This window comes from Malaclemys terrapin, chromosome 3 (genome assembly GCF_027887155.1).
Source record: "Malaclemys terrapin pileata isolate rMalTer1 chromosome 3, rMalTer1.hap1, whole genome shotgun sequence".
Taxonomy (NCBI): Eukaryota; Metazoa; Chordata; order Testudines; family Emydidae; genus Malaclemys; species Malaclemys terrapin.
In genome coordinates, this window is record NC_071507.1 from 158,882,162 (window position 1) to 158,909,005 (window position 26,844).

General features: G+C 40.1%; 1 protein-coding gene across 1 annotated transcript; it reads left to right on the forward strand.

Annotated features, from left to right (window-relative positions):
- Nucleotides 1-280: 280 nt before the first annotated feature.
- LGSN (lengsin, lens protein with glutamine synthetase domain) lies at nt 281-26,621 on the forward strand. The gene is made up of 4 exons (XM_054021625.1): nt 281-310; nt 9,560-10,565; nt 22,532-22,710; nt 25,422-26,621. The coding sequence occupies exons 1-4, from the start codon at nt 281-283 to the stop codon at nt 26,619-26,621; spliced, it is 2,415 nt and encodes an 804-aa protein (XP_053877600.1).
- The last annotated feature ends 223 nt before the right edge of the window (nt 26,622-26,844 follow it).

The following is a 26,844-nucleotide window of genomic DNA, read 5'->3' on the forward strand; positions in this document are numbered from 1 at the left end:
GCAAAACAGTTTTATGCTCAGTTCTCTTTTGTTTTCAGGCAGTCAGCTAGAAATGTGCATTTGTCAGTTAACTACTTTAACACTATTCCAGCAAACTGGCATGACACATGAGGGTTTGCTTTTTATTGTTCATCATCTGCCATGGATTTCTGGGAAAAGAACCTATAGAAACTCTGTTCAAACTAACCTTTATTGTAGCTGCACCTATAAATACTGGGTGCAATTTTATTAAAAGGCAGTTACCATTTCTTATGGTGACTTGAACCAGAATGTGCTGGAGATGGACAAGGAGGAAGAGCTCAGTCATCAGGTAAGACATTGATTGTGAATGATTTCCACACAGACCTGTTGATACAAAATATTTTCTTATTTCTGGCTTTCAAGAGCTGTGAGGGGAACAATATCCCATCTTACTTATAGTGCAAAGCTTTTGATCTATACATGTTGTGTTCTGAATTAACAGAGGGTCAGAGAGACACAGGGAGAGGGAACAGAGATTTTTGTACAATGCAATAAAAAACCCCAAACTTGCTATTTGAAATTAGATCTGTTTATTCTAGCATCCTACATCTTCCATTCCTTATCAGAAGCCCTGAATCAGAGGGCCAAATTCTGATCCCATTTACACGTGTAAATCCAGAGTGACACCACTGATGTCAATGGAGTTACTACATGTTCTGGGCCAAGAACTGACCTGAGTTACATCAGTGATAATCTGGAACAGTTCTGTTGACATCAGTGGAATTGCTCTGGATTTATACTGGTGTATTTGAAAGCAGAATCCGACCCACGGGAGCAATATATATATATTACATGGTTTTTTTTAATAGATTATAGGAAATCTTGTTATGAAAATGTGAAAAAAGTTGTGTCTCAGTAAGATATTGAGAAACAGTTAAAGTGGCTTTGCTGTCATGGTGGATCCAGCCTTCCCATGGCTGCAGGCCTCTTATCAGATACTCGATATGCCAGAGATGCACCTTGTCTAAGTCACTAACTGTCTCTGTGACCATATATTAAATGAGTCATAGAAGTTAGATAGAAAGAACTATTAGATCATTAAGTCCATCTCCCGTCTTCCAAACAGAGGATGAACCAAATATTGATGGTAGACTTGGAGCCTGGTTTGGTTCTAACTTGCACCAGTGTAAGTTGCAAGTAACTGTAGCTCAACAACATTATACCGGTGTAAAAACCACTGTTAAGGCAGGATCAAGTCCTTCATTTTGAAATCATACTACCACAGAGCACTTTCCTCAAGGTGTAGGTGGCAATATATAAATGGAAGTGCCTGCAAGAAATCTTGCACTGCTGCCAACTTTACATGGACAAGCCTGTTGTATGGGAGCAGTTTCAGAATCAAAGGACTTCAGAAGCTAATCTGATAATTGCATGTTTAATGCAAAGCTTTAGTATGGGAGTAAGACTATGGCAATGAGGTCTGTGAAAATAAACAGACTGAAGATGTGAATTACATTAATTGCCATGCCTTTTCACATGAAGTAAAGTAATAGTTCTGCTGTCCTAGGTGGTACCGCCAGTGCATCCCCTTGGTATGAGGGTGGCCTCTCTCTCAGCCCCAATGACCCTCTCTGGCTCTAGTGTCGCTGTGGCACTGAATTGGAGTGCAGCCTCTCAGCTGCAAGTCTTAGGGATGTGTTTCCCCCCTCATGGGTATGACTGCAGTCTGAAATAAAAGAAAAGGAAAACGAAATAATCCTGCAGCCCACAGTCTGGGTTCATCCCACTGTTCCTTGGAGAGCACAATGGTAAATCATCTCTCTGAAGGGGGCTGGGTTCCTAACCCCCCCGAGTGTCTGAGAGGCTCAGGCTGGGCGTCTTGAAGACTGAAGATGAGTGTACTTGTTCCTGACCAGAAGGTGCTCTCCCCTGACTGGGCTTTACATATGGCCAGGTGAGCTTCTTAGCATTCAATTGTCCCCTTCCCTTCCCTTCCCTTCCCTTCCCTTCCCTTCCCTTCCCTTCCTATCTCTGGGGATTCCTTAGTTGACATAACATTTTCCATCAACTGGAATGCATCAGTTAAAGTCCCCAAGTATTTCCTCTCATCTCACAGTGGGGAGTATTTGTTTGAATTCTCCATCATTATCAATTTGGTTCTATTAATTTAAACGCCACTCTGCTCCATCAGCGTAACTACCACCAGCAAGGATCCTTGGGTTTTGGGCCACTGCACGTTGTTGAGCTCCCTGGGGATAAGTTTCTGTCTGGAAGTGACAGCAGTGCATCTCCTCACTGATATCAAGCAATCCAGGATGGCAGCCTTAATCAGTGTGTAATCCCATGCAGCCACAGGATCAAGCCCTTGGTAGGGTGTGTGGGTTGGGCCAGTCAGGAAGGGAGCCATCACAAAGACCCAGTGCTTTCAAGGCCACTGGGAGGCACCTGCCACCTGCTCAAAAGTGGAAGAGAAACCTTCAGGGTCATCATCAGGCTCCATTTTAGTCGGCTTCAGAGGTGCTGGTGGAAGCACAGGCCCTGGGCTCATGAGCCCCAACTGCCAGACCTGTGGCTGCCCTGGCAGGCTGTAGCTCTATCAGTAACTGTGGTACCAGGTTTTGTTATAGGGCTTCCTGCTGGGCCATTGTCTGCAACTGTTATTGAGCAGCCCACTGCTGCAACAGTTGCTGCTAGAATTGCAGTTGCTAGATTGACTGCTGTCATTGGCTCTCCATCAGCCACTCGCACCGCTGCTCTGGATTCATTCTGTTCGGGTTCTGTTTCTTGTGTATGGGCTTCCAAGCTCCCTCTAATTTTGGGTCAGGGTTGGAAAGCAAATGCCCACATTGTTCCACCTCTCATCATAGATTGTACCTGTAGAGAACCCCCCATGCAGTGCAGGGTGGGCATCTGTCTCATCCCAGATGTCCCTTCTGGCTGTAGGTGTCACTATAGTGCTGGTTTGGAGTGTGGGGCATGGTCTCCCAGCTATAAACCATAGGGAGGCACTCCTCCCTTCTGGGTATGCCCGCAATCTAAAACAAAGGAAAAGGCAACCTAAATAATCTGGCAGCCTGCAAAACAGTTCAGGATTTCCCCACTGTTCTGCACAAAGAAAATAGGCAAATAGTGTCTATGAAGGGGACTGGGTTCCTAACTCCTGAGTGTCTGAGGGGTCCAGGCTGAGCATCCGGGGGGTAATGAAAAGCAAAGCTAAGGAGCTCTGTGCTTTAGCTCTACTTCCCTCTGAGTGCCACCTTCCACGGGGCTTGGGTTCTCCTCTCCCCTCCACCCCCCTTCCTGCGACTCTGCACAAACCTGATTGGCTGGGTGGGATGTGCCCTCCAAAGCTAGGACACAGAACTAACTACAGATCATCTGGGAAGGTCTGAGTCAATGAGCAGATGCAGGGACATGCGTGGGGAGATATGCAGGGAGAACAAAGAAAAAGCAGCAGTTGAAACAGCACTGCTGAGCTGGGGCAGGGAGACACCAAAGTGCAGAGGTGCAGAGGCTGAACAAGGAGCTGTTTGGAGGAGAGCCAACTGACACACTGCTGCTTGCAAAAGGGGATGGTTAGAGAGGCCCATCCTGGAGCTGATATAACAGCTGAGTCCACACAGCAAGAAGGTCCAGTTTGACCACACTATATATGCCAGTGTCAGAGTGCATGGACAGTTTGGACTGACAGCTTTGGCATGGGGAAGAATCTGTGTATGTGTAGCTTGGTGTTGGAGCAGTGTGGGTGGGGGGAACTGTGTGCTGTATGCTGTGCTGGGAGCAAGGAGTTTGAATATTGTTCTATTGGAAAGTGTGGTACTTGTTACAGAGGTTAGCGCTAACCCCGTAGAAAGGTGGGTTGCTGTTTGTGCAGACACACATGGCTGGAACCTGTTCCCCACCCTGGGATTCCCCCCCACCCCATCTGACACTCCTTTTAAGGAGCTGCCCTTCTCCAGGTTTGCCAGCCCTCCCAGGTGTACCAGGGTGGGGCTGATTGTGCCCAGAGGAGCTCTTTAACCTCTTTTTCACTTGGGTGGGAATCTCTCCCACTGCACCTGGATATTTTAAAGAAGCAGGATGGTCTTGTGGTCAAGGCACATGGCTGGGAGCCAGGAGACATGGAGTCTGTTCCCAGCTCTGCCAAAGACTATTTGACCTAGGGCAAGTTTGTGCCTCAGTTGCTCTAGCTGAAAATGATAAGTCTTGAGGCTCAGTTATTATTTATGAAGCTCTGAGATCCTCTGTTGGAAGATGTATTATTATTATAACTCAGTGTAATATTCAACCTTGAAGAATTGAAGAATCACTTCAGAGAAACAAACTATTCAGTGAGGTCTTGACAATGTACTGTCATCTGTGCCAGTAGTACATAGTAATCTATAATGTGCCAGAATTGCCAAATGCCTTTCCAGTCATGGGAACCCTTCACTCTGGGAAACGTTTTGTGGCTTTCTGCAACTTCATGTACTACAATGGGCCCAAATCTTTCCTGGTGTAAATTTGTTCATCTCCGTTGACTTTAGTGGAGGTCTCAATGTACATTAGCAGAGAAGTTGTTTTAATATCCACCCCCATGCCTCTCTTTCTTAGTCACTGGGAGGAAGTGCTGGAGGGTTTCTACTTATCTTGGCTGCTTCCAGGGACAGGGAATGATCTTGAAGACTTTGGTGCATTTGCTCAGCACTACTTGCACCACTTTACATGGTCCTAAGTTCAAGAATTTACTTGAATTTTCATGTGCTTTACACATAATACAATTCTCAGCATTTGGTGTGTGCACCCCCCAAGGCAATACTATTCACTTCAAAATGTTTTCAGACTGATCAATGCAGTTTGTGAATTGCCTTTTTTGCAGTGCTGTATATTATAGTTCAGTTAATCCCTATTTCAGAGCTTTTATAATGCTTAAAGAATAACCTATATTGATTAATAAAATTTTCTTTCTATTTAAGGGCCTTACCTTACTGCATAGCATAAAGTGTGTATCAGTTGTTGGAGCTTGATGGCATGCTAGAATTGGCATGCAATTGGATTGCCGAGGGTAGAGATGGCAATTTCACATGCTCTAATGTCAAAAATTGTGTTTGATGACACTTTCTGCACTCAGAACCACTTCCTACATGTTTCTGCAACAAGAGCAATGAAAGGCAGCACTTCACAGGAGAATGCTAGATATTCAGATGCTACCCAGGGCCGGCTCTAGCGTTTTTGCCGCCCCAAGCACACACACAAAAAGCCGCGATCGTCTTAGGCAGCAGGTCCTTCGCTCCCAGAGGGAGTGACGGCCCCGACACCAAATTGCTGCTGAACGCCGGATGTGCCGCCCTCCTCTTCATTGGCTGCCCCAGGCACTTGCTTGCTATGCTGGTGCCTGGAGCCGGCCCTGATGCTACCCCATAAGCACGCCACAATATACCTATTTGAGGGTAGCAATTGCATTGAGGATTTAGCCTTGATTGCAGCCATTGGTGTCCAGCCAATAGAGTAACTGCACTGGAGGAAACCTATAGTATAGATGGGCAAAGGTCCTGTTTAGACTGATGAAGCTTATCCCTTCTTGAAACTGGAGTAAGCTCCACCAGTGTCAATATCAACTATACCTACTGACACTAGGGGTTGTAGAGGTGCAGCTGTACGGAAAGCTGTAACCCAGGGTAGACATGACCAGGTCTGGAATTCGGCTTCATGCAGAAGTAGTATAGCTTTTCCCTTGACAGCTAAACTGTCTTATAGCCCTAGAGTCATAAATACAAATGAACATTTTAATTTTTAATATGAAAGAATTCTGCATTAGGACATGGAAAGAAAAATAGGTCCATTTATTTCATTTCAGAAATCTAAAGTTTCAAAATCTTTCCAAATGAACTTCCATATTTTATGTATAGATGGATGGATATACATATATCTTTGAGTTTATTCATAGGGGGTGACATTCATCCCCGTGCAAAGGGACAAGAGACGGTACCCCTGGAGCCTCATGTTAGGGACCTGAATAGTGCTAGGCCTTGTGTGTTCTCAGCATCATAGCAAATTTCACCCTTTGAATGGGGTATTTTTTTAAAAAAAGGTGTGCCGCTTTGAGGGAAATGGGTACAGTTTCCCTTCAAAGACTGGTAAAATATCTGTCCCAAGGTCCCAGTTTCTTTTATGGAATAAAAATCCTTGACACAGTGCCCCAGATCTGTAAGATCTTAGCATGTTTGCATTGGGACCTTTCTGTTAGTAGATATATATGTAGCCAGTAATTTCCCTCGTGTCTATTAATTGGAAGGGGCTATTTCTTGCAGTATGGATTATAACTTGTGTTTATGAAAATGTTTAGAATGGCATTACTGTGGGATGATGGTTTTCTCATATTGTATATTTGATCTGAAGTGATCCTATTTTGTCTAGCAATCACAAATGTGGTTGTCATACAGAACTGAAAGTATATGGTCAGATCTCCTGGTTGCTGTCAGTATCACTACCATAGTTACATTCAATTTATACACTTTTCAGAGATCAGCACTGTGGACATCATGCTAGACTTGAGTTCTGCTTCACCTGACATATCCAAGAGTAGATTAAAGTTTTTTGAAATGGACAGTATAGGACTGCATTAGAAAGCACAGAAAAGAAATACAGATGTTGTTATGAATAAGTTAACGGTATCAAATTATTCAGAAAGCAAAGGAATTTTTAAAGGCTAATTTAAAAAAAGAAACCACTTAGAAAAGATGATATTTTTATAATGTCAGGCTCTGCCAGGGAAAGAGAGTCTACCATTTCAGTAAATTCTTTAAAAATGCAGTCATGTCAAGAAAATTTCTTAGCTGGATCTCTTTTCTCTTTTTTGTTTCAAAGAAAACTTTTCTATTTGTAGAATCCCCTTAGAAAGTTTTTATTTCCTATTGATTTTGTATCTTTTCCCATTTGGCAAACATTGTCCCCCATACTCCTCAGTCAATTTCCTCTATTGATAATGGGGAAGTTTAAATGTATGTGGCTTTTTAGTTTGCTTCCTTGTTTCCAGCAGTAGCAATGTTGGCACAGCTCTAAGAAATGGGCCTGTTTATTATTGGGGGTCAAACAAGCAAAAAATATAGCAGCTTTTTGACAGACAGATGCATTAAAGGAGAACAGTATATTTTAAATGAAAATTGAGGTAAGCAAAACTTCTGTGCTGAATGCTCCCACTAAAGACTTTTAATTGCACCTGGACATCATAAGGAAGCCAGTGTAGAGATCTGAGCACAGGTGTTATGTGTTTCTAGTGGCTTGTCCTACTTAGAAGGTTGACAGCAAGCTGTATACAATAGTAGCAGAAGCTTCTGGGTGGCATTTATAGATAGTACTAAGTAGAGCACACTACAGTAGTCTAAAGTGAGGATGAGAGAGGTTTGAAAGACTATTGTGAGGTCTGTTTTAGGAGAGGACAAGTCACACCATCTTGGCCAGACAGTGCTGGACAAAGGTACAATGGGCCATCACCACTAATCAAAGAGTAGTGAGGGAACCTAGATAAAAGGAAGCCATTAATCATGTTGGCAGAAGATGGGCAAATGTTACTGTCAATATGTGCTACAGACACCATCTATTGTTCTAAATGTTTTCATCTGCCAATAAACAACTTGTTTGTCTTATCTAGACTAGTATCCAATTTTCTTTCATCCAGACCCCTATTTCTTTCAGACACCACAGAAAACAATGAAAGTGCAGAATATAAGTTTGGAGAGTTTGACGGCATAGACCTGAATGTCTTCAGTATATTGATAAAACTCAAACTCAGAACATTTAATGATTTCCCAGTAGCTTTTTAGCTATACATTCAAGGCTGATTCAAGCAAACCAAGAGGACCTTGGCTAAGTCATTTAGTCCCCTATATACATTTAAAGTAAAAGTTGCTATTGTGTCGTATTTGTTGTTGTTTGTAATAATAGTGTAGTTTTATTTTGGGATATTCCTAATCTGGCTTTTTTTTTCTTTTTCTTCCCACTGAATGCTATGTATTTCTGCAGACTTGAATGTCATGCATGGTGTTGCATGTGTAAAATCCTCTCTATATTATTAATGCTATTTAAAAAAAGCAAGCTAGCTGTTTGAACTGTTGGCATTAACTTTGTTATTGCTGCTTGTTGTGGCTTTACCCTCATTTTCTCCTAGGCCATCCCTAAAGCTTCTTGCTCTCCAGTTGGCATCTTTAGAGAAGGGAAAATTACATACCTGGTAATTCTTTTCTTTGAAGATATCATCTTGCAGGATTCTCACTCCTCCCATTGATAAGGTTACTTTTCATGAGGCTTTTCTCTCACACCCATTTTTGTCTTTCCCTGAGGCACATTTTTGATCATTTCAAATTTGTGTTTCATTCTGGGTGCTTTGCCCCTGCTGAGTAGGAGAAACTGAACAGAACATAGATTTCATAGAATTTAAGGACAGAAGGGACTATTAGTTCATCTAGTCTGACCTCCTATACATCACAGGCCATTAAATTTCACCTAATTACCTCTCTATTGAGCCCAGTAACATAATTTGTATTTGGATAAGGCATATCCTCCAGAAAGGCATCCAGTCCTGATTTGAAGACATCAAGAGATGGATCACTTCCCTTGGTAGTTTGTTCCAGTGGTTAATCACCCTTAAAAATATAAGCCTTATTTCCAATTTGAATTTGTCTGGCTTTAGCTTCAAGCCACTGGTTCTTGTTATGCCTTTCTCAGCTAGATTAAAGAGCCCTTTAATACCTGGTATTTTCTCCCTTTGCAGTTACTCACACACTAATCTAGTCCCCTTTCAATCTTCTTTTCAATAAACTAAACAGGTTGAGCTTTTTAAGTTTATCACTGCAAGGTATTTTCTCCAGCTCTCAAATAATTTTGGGGGCTCTTTTCTGAACCCGCTCCAGCTTTTCCACATCCTTTTAAAAATGAGGACACCAGAACTGTACACAGTATTCCAAAATTGATCTTACCAATGCCATATACAGAGGTAAAATCACCTCTCTACTCCCCTATATATACACATCCAAGGATCACATTTGCCCATTTGCCACAGCATCACACTGGGAGCTCATGTTCAGTTGCTTGTCCAGTTTGATTCCTAAATCCTTTTCAAAGTCACTTCTTTCCCAGATATAGTTCCCCATTCTGTAGTTATGGTCTACATTCATTGTTCCTAGATGTATTAATTTAGCATTTGGCTATATTAAAAACGCATTTTGTTCACATTTAAAGGACATTTATGCTTGGCAAGGGGTGGCACATACTAGGCAGCAGGGAATCCCGCTTGTGCTGTACCCTGTTAAACCTGCCCTCAATGGCCAAAATACCTGAAGAATAGGGACCTGAACGAGTCTCACTCTAAAGGAGCTAAAACCCCACAGTAAGAATCCTTCAAGAGGATATCTTCAGAAAAGCTGAATTATACGAAAATTATATGGAAATTATACAGAAATTATAAGTAATTTCCCCCATAGAACTCTTTTTCAGCAAGAAATAACAGAAGTCCCAAGTGATAATAAAATACAGTTGTTGGTGCTACTCCCTGTCTTGTATTACTCTACCCTTGTTTCACTCATGCATATTATTTGGCTGTATATTTTGTTGATGATTACAGAAAACAGTTGGAAATGACTATGATGAAGCTGATGGCGGCAGTATATGTGGTTTAAGAAAGACAAGAGGAGTCAAAGTCACTGCAAAATACATTCTCCCATTAGAATGTGAGAAAATGGAGATCTCCCACCCTACAAACACCCCAGATCATTCTTATCTGCAAAGAGCAACTGGTCCTGTAGAACCACCTGCAAGTCCATCCCTTCAAAAAACATCTAGTTTCCCTCACACACAAGATCAAAAGTGGGGAGGAAATGGGAGCTTCCCTATAGAAATCAGTGTGAAAGAGAACATATTGAGGAAACCAGAAGTCTACAAAGATGATGAAGGTGGGAGAAGAATGGTAGAAAGAAAGACGGAGACACCTGAGGGAATACAGACATCAAGCAAAAGAAATCAGCCTTTGGGAACGGAGCCTGAGAGCAAAGAAGAAAAATCTGGGGGTTCAGATGTAGCAAGCAGAGAAGATAAATCTGGGGTGACAGAGACAGCAAGTAATGAGGACAAATGTGGGGGAACAGAAGAAGAAGAGGAGGATGCAACAGAGAAAGAGAATAAAGGTAATAATTTAGCAACCCAGGAAAAAAGCACTGAAGTATCTTTCATGCTGGGGTCTGGAGTTTCCAAACAAACATTGCAAGAGCTGAAAAACCTACTCAGAAACAATCCTCTGCTTGGTAACAGGGCCAAATACACTGGTAAGCCCAGCAGAACTTCTTCCCATATACGTCTACCAAAACCCAATGAAAAAGCAGTTGACGAACAGGGTAGATCCTTTGAGTCTCTTTTTCTTCATTTTGGAGGGGAGAATCGAAAGCTCCACTTTATAGACAATTATGTAGCAGGGCTGCCAAACAAGCCCCTCTTGGTTCACAGCTCTGCTGGGTCTGATCAGCAACAATCAGAAGGCAGCAACATGGAGCATCCCAGTAGGAGACAACCACCAGCTTATAAAAACACAGGCAGCACTCCAGGAATTAAATTCGACCCTTCTCCTGACCAGACTGGTAAGAAGTTAAACTATCATCTACTGTACCACTCAAGAATGCAGTTAAATTGTTTAAAAAAACCCCCAAATCTCTTATCAGCATTAATGTTAGACGATTGGCAATGGCAGTTACTGTACATGTGACTGGACTTGATCAAAAGTTTTACAGTACTTCCAGCCTACTTCTTCTATAGTAAGGTGCTTACAAAGCCTGACTGCCTGCCAGAAACTGCCATGCACAAGTAGTCATGTCTTATTCACTAAAAAATGAAATATTTTCTCATTTACACTGGACATAGGCAACATTTTCCATAGGTCTGCTAGTCACTGGAAAGACTTGAAATCTGAATTTCTTGAAATTTCCTTTTTGTTAACATTTCCTGCAGTGAAAATTGCTCCCATGTAGGGATGATGTTTTCAATTATTAGTTCGAAGAGGACTGGAATGCCAAAACATTTAATATGAAGACTAGGGTAAGAAAAGCAAATTAAACAGAGAGCTCACACATATCTTCATTCTGTTCAATAAGACTATTTGCAGCAGCGGCTCCAGGCACCAGCGCTCCAAGCTCGTGCCTGGGGCGGCAAGCCGCGGGGGGCAGCCTGCCGGTCCCTGCGAGGGCGGCAGTCAGGCAGCCTTCGGCGGCATGCCTGCGGGAGGTCCACCGGTCCCTCGGATTTGGCAGCAATTCGGTGGTGGGTACGCTGAATCCGTGGGACCGGGGACCTCCCGCAGGCATGCCGCCGAAGGCAGCCTCTCTGCCGTGCTTGGGGCAGCAAAAAAGCTAGAGCCGCCCCTGACTATTTGGGAAGTGTTTGTAAAGCCAATTAATTGCTACTAATAGACTGTGGTTTCTTTGAAGTAATAAAAATTAAACTACTGGGCTAGCAGGATCAGTAAATGGAAAGTTATTATTAGCTATAATGGTATAATGAGTTTGAGCAGGTTAGTTGTTACTCTGGGAAGTGGTCAACAGCACAAACATTGTTGGGCATTGTTAGGTCACAGACTAATAAGAATGTAGGAGGATGGTACTCAGGTCACTTTACTAGCTTATAAAACAGGGCAAATAATTTCCATCTATGCTTTTACCAATGATAGAAAACATTTTTACCCTTGCCAATAGTTGATATCACTGGATCCATGATTTAATATCATGTGACTCATTATAAAGCTATCTAACATTTTAAAAAATCTGCTTTCTGCGGTGTAGAGGTTTTGCTAAAGATGCTCTGACAAACAGGCAATTTTGCAGATGGCAAACAATTCAAGCCACAGGAAGACATAATGTAATCACCCAAGTTAAGTTTTGAACAGGACACTTGGATGCATGAATAGTTGTGCACTGCTGCTCTTAACTGAGTGAATTAAATCCTAAAAGGGAATCTTTTAAAGAGAGGATGCTTCAGAAGTATCGAACAATGAAAATATATATATTGTGGTCAGCTTTCACTGTGATCATGTTTAATGTATGAGATCAGTAGACAGCCAAGCGGATTTTTTCTGCATAGACTATATCCTCTTTCCCTTCTAGATCATTTTACGTATTTGCATTAATGAAAGGCCAGTGGAATTCATTACCAAGTCCTTGGGATTGCCACTAGTTTTCCCCTTAGTTCATAAAGCCCAATTCCTAAATTGCAAAATGAGAATAGGAATAATTTCTTCAGCATTCCATCAGTCCTTTTTGCCTCATAAATATGTGCTGTTTTAAACTCCAACTGACCAATTGCATCATTGTATGCAATGTTGTTGTAGCCACGTTGGTCCCAGGATATTAGAAAGAGAAGGTGTGGGAGGTAATATATTAGACCAACTTCTGTTGGTGAGAGAGACAAGCTTTTGAGTTTACACAGATTAGGTCTGAAGAACAACTCTGTGTAAGATTGAAAGCTTGTCCAATACAAAATATTACCTCACCCACCTTGTCTCAGCTGCGTCATTGACCACTATGCGAATTATAGTTCAAAACCTATAAGATAAGGAGATGACTCAGAACTTTACAGGCTGAGCTACATTCCCAGGGAAGCTGAGATGTGGATTGGCATCTCTTAAAGTTCATTGTTAGCTTAAGTGTTTCTTGATTGTGCACTTAGTGAGAATAGTCTTTTCTCAAGAAGCTGACCAACTGTTTCACTGAGGCTACTTATAATCAAACAAATACATAGCCAATATTCATAACTTTGAATACAAAAATGATACATGAATGTAAATAGGATGAATATGATCTATCCAGTAGATCATAACCTTTGCAGAGATATGTTGCATGGCATATCTAGCATAAAACATATTCCAGTTATGTCATATTTACACTCATAAGCATATTTCTATAAAGCATTATGGAGTGCAACGTCACACTATCCACCTCTAATTTTTTAATGTGGAGTCAAACATGTTAGATAATTTAAATACTATAACATATCCATCACCTTCTAGGAACTGATTTGTTACTATGCTGGACACAACACACTTCGGAACTTCATGACAAGAGCAAGGATAGAACTCAGATCTTACTGTTCTAAAAGCACAGTGTTCTATCACTTGAATAAAGGAGAACCTCCTTTAGCAGTCAGCAACAGAGGCCCCGTGACACAGCTGAGAAATTCTTATTCCATTCAGTAGAGAGGAATGAGACACATTCACACTAGTCACTTCACTAACAACCCTCTAAAAATAACTAGACTACTCACCCTTCCCTTTAAAATTTTGCAAATTGCATAATACAGCCAGCCACTGTATTTCTCCCCCTCACAGTTAATGTCCTGTACACATTCACCATAGACCCCTTGCCCTTCATCCCACCCTACTCCCCCCAAAAAATCAGAACTGAGACAAAAGAAGAATGCTCAAATTCACAGTCAATTATAGGGAAAAAATCCTTTGACCTAGAAAATGAAGCAAGATGTTTCAGCCAGCTAGAGAAATTATTCCTTGGGTATTGTCAGTTAGACCAGATCTGAAACTACAGCTCCTTGAAAACAGTGCATCACCGTAGAAACATGGAAGGTGTCAAGTGCTGGTAATTATGCAAACATTTTCATTTACATAAGTTTATGCATTTGCATAAGCACCTATATATGATAATAGCATGCACTTATGCAAATAGAGTTCACTCCAAACTAGACATTAGTAATCAAAAGCCTCCTAGGCTTTTCAGAGACGCTAGGGAGATAGGTAGAAAGAGAGGCCTCTGACACTGAAGAGATGCAGTTTATTTAGTGTATACAATATAATATATAACTAGTCCATAGGCAATAGCAGTCTGGAATGTAATATGACCACTTCCTTTCACTTGTCTCACTTTAAAATATTTATTAATAATGACAACTTATGGTTGGGCCAAATTTGGAAGTCCTTACTCAGTTTTTCAATCCTTGTTTGGGCAACACTCCCATTGATCTCAAATACACACATACCAAAAATGCAGAAAGGGAAGAAACAGTGTGGGTCTGCCATTCCTTTTCAGAGAAATTTCCTGTCCTTTTGTGTGAACACTTTATTAGAACTGGATGGGGGTTGATAGGCCACTTGGGTAAAGTGTGTTTTAAGGAGGAACAATTGGTGGAGGCATTAGAGTTGAAGTACCAAGACTCAAAAGTAAGAGTGGATAAGGACATAAAGCAGACAGATATGTGGCGTTAGGGCAGGATGAAGCATGTGAGGGTAGAATGGAAAGAAATGAGCATAGAGAGAAGCTCATAAGAGTAGGCAGAAGCAAGGCTGAAAGCAAGGACATGATGGATAAATTTGACCTGGAAAGTGCAAGGGGAAGCCATTGTTTGTCATACTCGTAAATTTATATTTGTATAGAAACTTACATGCCTCACGATTCCAAAGTACTTAATAAATTGTAGATTTAGGCTGGAAGTGGAAATGCAGCCCTGTAGCAGATACAAATGGATATTTCACCAGTATTGCAAAGGCATATAATTCATAATGGATTCAAAACCCACTGGACTAAGTGAATATTGATGCTACTTAAGTGAGAGATCTTCATCACATCCAAATTTCCAGGTAGCTTAATCAGGGTGGTTCTGCTATATGCAGGACATAGGTGGAGGCACAACAAAGGAAGTCCATGCAGGGGATGTGAACTCCAAATGCCATGAAGGACAGCTCTGTGGGGACTCCCTATGTCCCAGTAGTGAGAAGTCTTAATGATAGGGCATGACAGAGTCAGTGATTACTATCAGAGGGGTAGCCGTATTAGTCTGAATCTGTAAAAAGCAACAGACGGTCCTGTGGCACCTTTAAGACTAACAGAAGTATTGGGAGCATAAGCTTTCGTGGGTAAGAACCTCTTCTTCAGATGCAAGACTGAAGAAGTGAGGTTCTTACCCACGAAAGCTTATGTTCCCAATACTTCTGTTAGTCTTAAAGGTGCCACAGGACCCTCTGTTGCTGTTTAGTGATTACTATGTAGACCCAACATAAAAGAGTCAGAGGAACCAGTGCAATAGCCACCGAGGACATACTCTGTGCCACTTCACGGCTCATCCGTCCCAGCATTTCAAGTGGCTAAAGCAGGACACAACTGGTCACTGACCTGTTGCAGCTGATGGCCCCAGCACCTCACCCATCAAATCTATGTCACGCTCAGGCCCCACTTTGCAGCCCGGTCATCACAGAGGCTGTGTCACTCACTATCCCTGAGCTCCCCTGCAGCCAGTAAGCATGCGCAGAAGCTGCTGAAGCCTCTACCCCCTCTAGCTCTGCCCCTGCCAATGGTGTGCACAGTTTGTAATGTGTGTACAGCTGTAGGTGCCACTAAATGTGGGAAAAGTTCAACTTCAACTGGGACAGGTGGGCCAAAGCAGGCCAGTCCTCTGAAAATGGGGACTGTTGAGAGGTATGACAGCTTGAGGGAGAATCCCATCCTTCTGGTCACCATGGACCTCTCCACTGTGCAGCCTGTTTTAGGTGGGTAGTGTGCTAGGAACAGGCTTTAGCCCTATTACCAAACTTCCCACATAGTCCTCAATCAGGCCAAAAATCTCATTCAAGTCAGTGATATTTTGCATGAGTGCAGACTGTGGGACTGGGTCTGTAGCACATGGGCAGTTAGTGCACAGGTCCCAATTAACAGGACCAGGTTTCTTGACCATACTGTGCCTTTACAGACACCCTAATGAGAATGTGGTACGTGTGTGACCAATACCCAATTGTTAGCAGTTTGGGACATTCTTAAAGGAACATTCTTCAGATCAATTCCATGCATGCTTAAAAACCCACTTACTTCAGTGAGAATTTGGGGTGCACAAGGAAAGGAGGATTGAGCCCTTCATACAATTATGTAAAAATGCCTAAAAATACTGGCCTAAGAAATTAAAAAATGCTTAAATTGACTAAAAGTTCTTCTGCTAAATTCCCATTTCAATAAAAATTATGTAAAACGGATGACTGAATACATGAATTATTAAAGTATGGAGTTTGTCAGTTCTGCTAATGTTTTTTCTCCCTTAGTAAATGACCTTATATTAAGTCATTTATTACTATGTAAGAAACTAAGTAACAAATCACTCACAAAGACTTCTATCTAGTACTTAAATTAAGGATTGAGATATGAAAAGTATTTAGCATCTAGGACTTACTCCCATTGATGTTAAGGAGTTTTGCCATTGACTTCAATTGAAGCTGGAGCTTGCTGTTGGTTACAAAAGTCCTGCCCAGCCCTACAGCTTGAAAAGCACTGATAATAATGGTTCTGCCATGCATGCTTGGGCAGCCACAGAGGTTGTTCTGGGGACTTCATATGACCTACCTCTCTTGCCATTACTTTAGCGTATCTTCTTATTGTGGGGGTTCCTCAGGACTATGTTCTTGGCCCACTCTTCATCTCTCTCCAACTTGAGTCATCTTATCTTTTCACATGGCTTCGCTGTGTTGATGATTTAGAAATCCTACCAGTGGATCGCTGACATGTCTCCCTTCAACCAATGTATATCTTAGCCTGTTTCTCTGACATCTCTTCCTCAATGTCTTTTTTGTCATCTTTAACTTACATGGTCAAAACTCAGCTCCTCTTTCTTGAGGAAACCATTATACTTCTTGTCACTTAGGCCCTTCTCCTTGTCCCTCCCGTTCAGGCTGCATACAAATTCTGACACTTCTTCCTTCATACTATCTCTAAGGTTTGAGCCTGTTTTTCAGTTTAGACAGCAAAAACTCTGATCAAGACCTTATCTTCCTTTTTGTTCATTATATGGTACTATGCTATACTGTAATCTCTTGGTTCTCCATGACACTATCACCTTCCATGAGGGTGTGGGAGGGGGGGGATCTTTTGCGGATACATTCTAATAATGACATAATATTTTCAATAGTTCCATTCTCTAAGTCTCCTAATATTTTGTTTTCATTTTTGACTGCTGCTGCACATGGAGCAGAGATTTTCACTGAGTTGTTCACAATGAGGTTCAGACTTTTTCCTGAGTTTCGTAGTTAATTTAGAACCCATTAAGATGTCAGAGCAGTGCAAATTATTGGTTGAAAAACTAAAAACCTCAAACCATATTTGTTTTCAGTTTTCAACAATCAAAATCCTGAACATTTTTGTAAAAATGCCCATTTAGTCAAAAAGCCATTCTCATCGAAAAACAGAAATTTAAACTGGGTCTAGTCATTACACAAATCAATAACACTTCAATTACAATCTGGGTCCTGTTTGGTAACCCTATTTAAAAAGTCTATAGTAGAAAAGAGGGAGTTCAGAGAATGGAAATAAGAATAATTAATGGCAGGAAAAAAGTCTAATTTGAAGAGAGATTCAAAAGACAGGGAAACTGTTTACTTTAGAGAGGAGACTAGGGGATAAAGGTGTACAAAATAATGACTGGTATACAGAAGTTTGAATAGGAGCACCCAATCTACCTTGCGTAAAATGAGAAGGGACATTTAATGAAAGTGAGGCAACAAATTTAAAACTAAAAAGAAAATACTTTTTTTCATAGAATGCACAATTACTTTTTCCCCACATAAAGCACAATTTGTCTGTGGAACTCAACAGTTTGTCACTCAACAGTGACAATTTGTTTGTCCCTGGATTTGTGGCCAAGAGTTTAGCAGGATTTAACTTTCATATGGATAACATGAACATTACTAACATTACTAAGGTTTAAAAAGAAAAAGTAAAACAAAACCCCCAAAAGTTTGCAAGGGATATTAACAATCTTGCTTCAGACCATAAGACAACCTCTAAGTAACAGGTATTAGGAAGAAACTTTCCCTCCATGCAGATTAACTACCTCCTGAAGGATTTTCCACACTTTCCTTTGAAGCATCTGGTACTGGGCACTGTCAGAGAACAGGATACTGGACTAGACGAATCACTAATCTGAGGTGGTCTGACAATTCCTGTGTGGTCTATGGTTTATTTTTATTTCTCTAAAGCTATATTTCTACTTAAGGTCATGTAAAGAAAAAAGGTCATTAATTTTATATCAGATTTTCATGATATCATATTACCCAACAGAGTTTTCAATATCAGTACATTTGTTAGGTCAGCTTTTCTTTACCCTGGCTATATTCCTGCAACATGTACTAAAGTGTTCCTCCTCTTCTGTTCATTTGTCCAGCACTTAACTGCTTAAGAGCTAACAAATTTTTCATTTAGACGTAATGTGGTTTAATTAGCAAACATGAGACAGAAATTCTTTTGAACAACCAGCGAATGACTCACTGACACTGGATGTGGGCATTGTCTTCTGGCAAAGTGCTTCTCGATCACTGAAAAAAAAAACCCAAATCCAACACCAACCATCCACTCCAGCCACATGTGCAACTGATATGTTCAAATCCTTTCATCCTACTTGATGTCCAATACTAATGATTTGGATAAGAAAGGCAAATCTTTCTTGTTGTTAATAGATTAGGCAGTAGAATTTTCTTAGAAATATTTTGTAGTGATTGCAAAGCCAATGGCATGGAGACTGGGGTTGCATATTTAATAGGCCAAATTATGAAGTCCCTACTCTGTTTTCTCTTCAGTGGGAGATGGAGTTTTGCCTGAGCAAGGACTAGATAAAAACTAAGTAGTGAATGCTTTTCTATACACTACTGATTTGTTATAAACATGTGAAAAAATGCTTCATAAAAATTGCCCAATATGGATGCATTTGCTTTTTTAAGGAATCAAATTTACAAGGGAAATCCAAAGTTCCTTTGATTTAATTATTATATTTCTTGATAATTTGCCAAGACCATGATAGGCATGACTAATTTGCATATAAATTTACATAAATAGATTTTACAAAATGGATTTTAATTGGAAACTGTTGGGATCACCTCTGAGACCCTTTCCACTTGGCTTATCCAGACCACCTTGTCCAGTTCTGAGAGAACACTTCATCCAGTTCTCTGGGATCCCAAAAACTCAGTTTGACAGCAGATTTTATCAATCAGGTTCCTTTATTTGGCATACAACAAAGCTATACTGAGTTGATCAGGCTCAAGCGTCGTGAGTGAGTATAGGACATACCCACATCCAAAGTTACACAGAAAACCTCTTCCTTTATATACATTTACACATTATGTTGCATTTAATATATATTGCATCACAGGGAGGGATGGAGGGCAAGATAGGTCAGTGGTTTGAGCATTGGCCTGCTAAACCCAGGGCTGTGAGTGAGGGGCTATTTAGGGATCTGGGGCAAAAAAAAAAAAAAAAAAATAGGGATTGGTTCTGCTTTGAGCAGGCAGTTGGAATAGATAACCTCATGAGGTCCCTTCCAACCCTGATATTCTATATTTTGGGATTGGCTCTTTACATACCAGGTTTATCTTGTCCATTGTCCCTCGCAGCAGTGTTCTCCCTAGCATCCAGATGTTCCTGTTTATCTTAGCTAGCACAGACATCCTGACTCCAGCATATTGCTTAGTAAACCCCTATTTACAACTTAACCTTCCATCACCTTCCCAATCATGCCCACTAAGAAATAAGGCAAGTTACTGATGTCAAACCAGGCCTACCAAAATGATGCCCATTATTTCTTACATATATCGAACAATGAAAATTGTACATGTTCCTTTACAAAATACACAGAAAGACAATGTGCTTTGGGAGAAGGAGGATTATTGTTAATCATTATTTATTAATTATTCAAAAACAAAAAGTTCTTCAATATAAAATCCAATTAAGATTGCTAAACAGTAACAATGTTCTGATGTATCATATCATTTATAATATCCAAGCAATTCAAAGCAAGAAAATGAATAGTTAAGGGACATAATAAAAGTTAAACTGATCATATGAGGTTTGATCCAAACCCACTTAAGTCAATGGGAAACTTCAGTTACATATAATTTCAGTAACCAATATATATTGGTGGTGAAGAACTTTTAGCTGTTGTTTTTGAGCTCTGTTATGTTATATTCAATTGGGAAAGTGTCTCAGTGTTAATTTATGGTAAAATTACACATGTACGAGGCTTTGCATTTGAAGCTGTTTTATATGTCAGTATACGTACAGTATATTTGTTTCAGGCTGGTTTTGTGTTGTGTTTATATTTTGGGATTACAGAAGAAAGAATAATATTTATTTTGGATCAAAGTTAAGTTTATTGCGTTGTGATGAATTGTACACATAGTTATCCTTGACAAGTGTTTATTATGTGTGACATATAAGATTTCAGACAGGAGCCATTTTAAAATTTGAAACTCAAAAATATGGAAGAAAGAGGATCCCCCCCCCCATTTTTATGACCTATAAAAAGAACAAGAACCAGCCTTGTAAGAGAATTATGATTTGAACCCTTACTAGTGAGAACCTATCATGTCTGAGGGATAAAACCACACCGATAGAGCCAGAGCTAGAGCCTTGTTCCTACAGCCACAAAAACAAAACAACCCCCCCCCATACCAAAAAAATAATAATAGCGGATTTCTACCACTTGAGTTAAAGGATAATGTTTTAGCTGTCATGTATAGAAAGACCCTAATGTTCTTTTTAAGTTACAACCACCCAATATGGAGTAACATGATAATAAACACATGGTGCATGCTGATGCTCACACAGAAGTCAAACCTAGTAAATTTCAGTAAAAATCTATGTTCCAATGCCAAATTATAGAATAATAAAATAGGGTTTATAATGGAAACTGGTTGTGACCTTAACTATGGAGAGAGTACTGCCTCTCCATCATTTTATTATTTATCAAGAATCCAAAAATGTTCTAGCTACCTGTTTGTGACTTTTGCTCTTTACACAAAAACATTATACAAAGGAACCAGAAATGTGTGGTCCGATTCACTCTTTACTGCATATACACAACATGCAAGCCTTCCTACATATACACACTTCTGTTCTAGTGAGGTTCTGACAGCTCCTAAATAATCGAACATGCTAACTGCCATTAGAGAATTCAGAAATTAATTAAAGAAATACTACCCTATTCCTATTCCCTACAATTCCTAAAAATCAGAGTAAAGATATGTCACCTATTTAAAGAGCTTACAATTGAAATACACAAAAAACACAAAGACAGCGTGAGGGGAAAAAGATGGAACATATTTATTTCTATTTTTCCTCCCCTTCATTCTTATTATTTTATTTGTTTCTACCATTTTTATTTTTGTTTAACCACCTGTCTATGCATTTGGTGGTCTTTCTCCCACAATACCCCAATAAAACGTATCACCTCCCTCTTAATTTTACTCACCACATGCCTGCAGTACTTATGTCTGCTAATATAGCACCTAGCACATAGGGTCCTAGTCCCTGGTGAGGGCTCCTGGCCCTGTGGTAATACAAATAATAATGATACTTGCTGCTTTCCAATCAGAAACTGACTGAAGGTTGATCCACTGATATCTGAGGGCTTGGAGCAGTCTGTGGTTGTGATGGCTGCTGCCATCTATCTCCCTGTGGGAATTTTGGACTTTCAAAAAAAATCTCTCCTTTGGACAAGCAACACTATTTTCTAACACTACTGAAGCCTTAGCATCTAATTCTGTTCTCAGTTACACTTTAATTCCAGATGAAGGTCACCGTTTATAAAGTCTAACTTAAATATAGAATAATAATAATAGTTATAAATAATATTTAGAGAGTGGAATTGGAAGCTAGTTGGCAGGGATCAGGACATCTGTCAGAGTAAGCTACTAGCCTTGATTCTCTGCTCCACCAGTTATTCATCAGTATAACACCATTAATTTCAATAGGATTACACAGGCACAGAGCAGGTGTAACAGAGTGGAGAATGAGGCCCAGTACTATCTCCAGGGAGAGGTGGCAAATCTAGAGAGCCTACCTTCACAGTTCTTCTTGCTGTGGCGGGGGGAGATTACAGGCCACCTCACAATCCTGCTGTATTTGGAAGGGTAGAAGACAACTGAGGTCTTCTCTCTACAATCCCAGACTTATGCATGATTGTTGGGGTGGGGAGGGCAACAGGTAGGTGATTTTCAAGGTCACAAGTGGAAGTAAAGCACCTAACTTCCATTGACTTTCAATGGGAGTTAGGTATCTGGCTGTCCTTTGTGCCATTGAAAATCCCCCCCACTAGATTAATAGGCTCCTCCCTCAGAGGTTCTCTACTGCAGCATATGCTCCCCCATGACTATCAGACTATGCACAGAGACTGTGTAAGTAGTTTTGTAAAACCCTTGCAGAAAATAACAGTCATTGTACTGGTTCTCCAGGACAAAAGTGGACATCATTATCTAGACTGTCCTCTTCCAAAATGTTTGCGAGTGGCAAACCTTCTTCCCATTTGTTTTCCCAGTAAGTAAGTCATAGTTGAAAGAAAAAAAGTCAAGTTTCTATCCAGGGTTGTCAATTTTGGTTGCACATATTCCTGGAGATTTAATCACATGACATAATCTTTAATTAAAGATTAATCTTTAATTCCTGGAGACTCCAGGCCCATCCTGGAGGATCGGCCACCCTATTATATGACATTTTGTCACGCTGGTGCTTTTTAGTGAAACAGCTTGTATTGACAGCATTATTAAGTTTGTCTAACATGAACACTGCTCTTTATTTTAAAGATCACAGCAGAGAGCCTGACATAAACAATCCTGGAAGTCAATCTTCCCTTCGTCTGGTCTCACTTATTGACCACATTAAACAACAGATGGCCAGAGAAAATATTCAGTTTGTCAGATTTGAAGCAACTGACCTGCATGGAGTGTCAAGATCCAAGAGCATTCCTTCTCGTTTTTTTCATGTAAGTTTTTCCGCCTCTCATACTCTTCTGAGCTCTCATGGCCCTGCCTTTATTGCTGTGATACATTTCCTCATAATGTGTGGACCAATTTAAGCCTGCAACAAATCAAATATTATCCCCTCCCCCCATCCCGATTAGTACTCCCCAAGGATTTGGGCTTTTCTCATTACCCTGAAGCATCATTTCTCTGCCCTGCAGAAATACAAATCTAATTAAGATGGTAATTTCAGTACTTTCCACATCCAATAATCTCCCTCTGCAGAATTATCTTTTCACATTCACCACAATTATAAAGATTCTGTTTTATTTGACATGAGTAGATTGCAAGACGAGACCCAAGAGAAAATATCAAAACAAACAAAAATGATTAGCTGAAAATCATTTCAGTTATGAAGTATTCTCTTTTCAACAATCACATCATATAAGAAAATATTATAGATTGCATGACTGCTTAGTAATATTTCCTATACTGATACAGAAAATAAGAGTCAAATAAGAGTCAAATTATGAAGCTCTTGATAGCATGTATATATATCCTGACCTTTAAGCTTTTTTTCCTCTGATCCTTAACATGGGTGATTAATGCTGTATTTTCACTCTCATATTACTATGAATATTTCACATTCTACTAAGCAATCACAAAAAAGATATCAACATGACAGAAAATTGAATGCTTTCATTTCAAGCATCTTTTGAAGCTAATACCATTTTCTCATTATTTGGCTTTTAGATAGCTGCAACCTTTTAACTCTAGCACTTAGATACAATTTACTCTAGATGTCATTTGATGTTAGCAGAAATAAACTTTTTTCAGTTAGTTTAATGCTTTTGAGAGGTGGTGGGTAATAGCACCATCTTTTTCAATCATTAACTCACAGTACAGGTACCCATCTCAGATTATTCAAAGTTATCTGTTGCACTCACGTTATTCACTGACCTCCATGTAAATCCTCAAGCATTTTAAAAATAGAAAAAACTTTTAGATTTCAAGAGAAATCATGTAGCTTTTATGAATGGGGCTGTAAAGTGCTCACCCTCAACAATTTTTCAGTGTTGCCTTTAATAACTAGATAACCTTACCATGGTGATCACCATATTGCTTAGTACAGGTGATGGGATGACACCACACAGTATAGGGACTATCTAGGGAATTTTGTGACTACTGTAGTAACATTATGTAGTTATCAAAAAGAAAGGAAAAATATTGTACTCAATGTAAATAATTTGAAATATAAGAGCTCCGTGTAGTTTTAAGACTTGTACCTTCAAGCAACAGAATCCCCCGGTCCAATAAAAGATATTACCTTAACTATCTTGTCTCAGTAATTCTGGTAAAAATTATTTGCTTACAATCAAAGCTAATTTTAATATTTGGTAAAGGGAAAAGTTAAGAAACTTCTGTCCACTTCAGGGGAGAAAGTGTTGTATCATTCACTTTAGTCTTGAAATCTCAACCGTTCCATTCCAGCCAGTCAATCCACCTAGATAGTGATCCTTTCTCAAGGCAGTGGGAGAAGATTCACTAAAAATTTAGGGTTAGTTTCAATCCAGAGTATCTGTGGCCTTCCCACAGGCAAACTGTATAAAAACTCTCTCTGGCTTCCATACTGCTAAAAAGGCTCACTTGCTGTAGTTCATGCTCTCTCTCTCTCTCTCCATATATAAATAAAAGGACAGGTAACAAAAATATATTTGTATTGGTCTTTCATGGGTTTCCACAACATAGAAACTTAGCACATTATTAAGCCAGATTTTCAGATGCTGTAACTTGGTATAATTCCAGTGGAACTATACCAGTTTGCACCAGCTGAAGATCTGGCTCTAAGATACCTTCTAAGATTCTTCATCAAAGATACAGTTATTATAATTTCCATCCATATCAGTCTTGTCTGCACTTGACTTGTGCATTGCCCCCATTCATGTCAATAGGAGCCACCTGTGCAAATGAAGGGGCAACTTGAGCAATTTGTTGATTCACCTGTCTACATGATGTTTAAAGAAGGCACGGAGGTGTTAGCATTATTTATCATTTTGAATCTGTTTCCAGGTTTTTACCTAAGCAAAGTCAGCCAAGTATAAATCTAAGCCTCAGGTGTGAAAAGTCTATATTCCCTGTAACAAGTTCACATCCTGGCAGAGCTGGTGCAGCGGTTTGTCATCTGAGGTAGACAAAGTGAGTGTAATGGAGTTTAAAGGGAACCCAGACCCAGATTCTCCACTGCCTTGTTCAGTCATTTACATCTGTGCAAAGTGGATGTAAAATGCCAACATTATGTTAGGAAAATTATCTTGTGCCAGCCTTTTACATACAGTTTTGCACTTGCTTTGCACAGGTGTAAGTGACTAGATAAAGGGCAAAACAGTGGAGAACTGGAGCCTGACGTCCTGTCAGTTCCTCACAGACATTAATAATTATTATTATTATTTCTTAAACACAGCAGAGATTTGCATACAACCTTGCTCAACACTTTTCCTCCTTACACATATGCATCAGCTGGTTGCCACCCTCCAGAGGTAGCTACCTGATAATGGTGGTCAACATACAATCTATAGTTTCTGGAGCACTTTTTGATTCTTTGAGGAGAAAGGTCCTATGGGCCAAATGCTAAAATCTTTACTTAAGATTTGGGCATATTATATTATATATCTAAAATATTATTAATGTTCAGCTGTCAAAGACTCAGTAATCCATTCCTCTCCCCCTTGTTTAGGAAAAAGCAATCTATGGTGTGTCCATGTCCAGAGGATACCTTGAACTGACCCTGAACCCTAAGGACAGTGAAGTGGACCACATAAGTGCAACCAATTTTAATTGTGACATACTCCTGAGCCCTGATTTATCAACATTTAGAGTCCTACCATGGACTGAACAAACTGCTAGAGTGATATGCGATTCCTTCACTATACTGGGAACCCCTCTATTGACCTCACCCAGGCACATTGCCAAACAACAGCTGAGTCAACTTCAGGACAATGGCTTGTCATTGCGCTCTGCCTACACCTATGAATTTTGTATTTATGGCATTGCTGAAATTGTAAATTCAAAGACGATATCTTTTCCTGCAGCAAGCATACTCAATAGTTATGACCAGCTTTTCATTCAGGAACTCATTGAAGGAATGTATCACGCTGGTGCCAACATTGAGAGCTTCTCTTCCTCCACTTGGCCTGGACAGATGGAGATCTCTTTTCATCCAGAGTTTGGCATAGGTGCTGCTGACACTGCCTTCACCTTCAGAACAGGCATTAAAGAAGTGGCAAAAAAGTACAACTACATTACAAGTTTTTTCACAGAGAATGGTTTCTACAATTCGGGGATTCTGTCACATAGTCTGTGGGATTTCAATGGCCAAAAGAATTTGTTTTCTGTTGATTGGGGGGTTCAGGCACTCACTGATGTTGGAAAGAATTGGCTAGCAGGGCTCTTGGTGCATTCCGAAGCTCTCAGCTGCCTGATGGCTCCTACGGTCAGCTGCCGTAAACGCTATTCCAAATATGGTAAGGAATCAAAAGAATTTGTGATGGCAAAATGGGCATTTAATGATAATAGCTGTGCCTTTAACATTAAGTGTCATGGTGGAAAAGGCACTCAGATAGATAACAGGCTAGGTTCAGCTACAGCAAACCCCTACCTGGTGCTTGCTGCTACTGTTGCTGCAGGCCTGGATGGAGTAAAGAGAAAACTTAGCTTCCAGGATGTGTCAGAAGAGAACCAGAACACTGCTCAGTTGAAACCTGCAGCAATCCCTTTGAAACTAGAAGATGCTCTTGCTGCACTTGAGGAAGATTTGTGCCTTAGGGAAGCACTGGGTGATACCTTTATTCGATACTTTGTTGCCATGAAACATTATGAGTTGGAAACGGAAGAAACGGATGCTGAACGAAATAAATTTTTAGAATATTTTATTTAGAATCAATTAAACAAAACCTGTCTTCTAATTAGTAGAAAAAATTAAATCTGAAGTAATGCTGTGTAAATGCTCAAAAATTAATAGAACAACATAATTGGAAATTAGAACTATTTATAAATGTTTACTAATTTTTTCCCCCACCATCTCATTTTTTAATATAGTAGGTGGTGACTGCATATTCCTGTATGAGTGGACTCAACAGTCCAGAGAACTAGTGTTCATG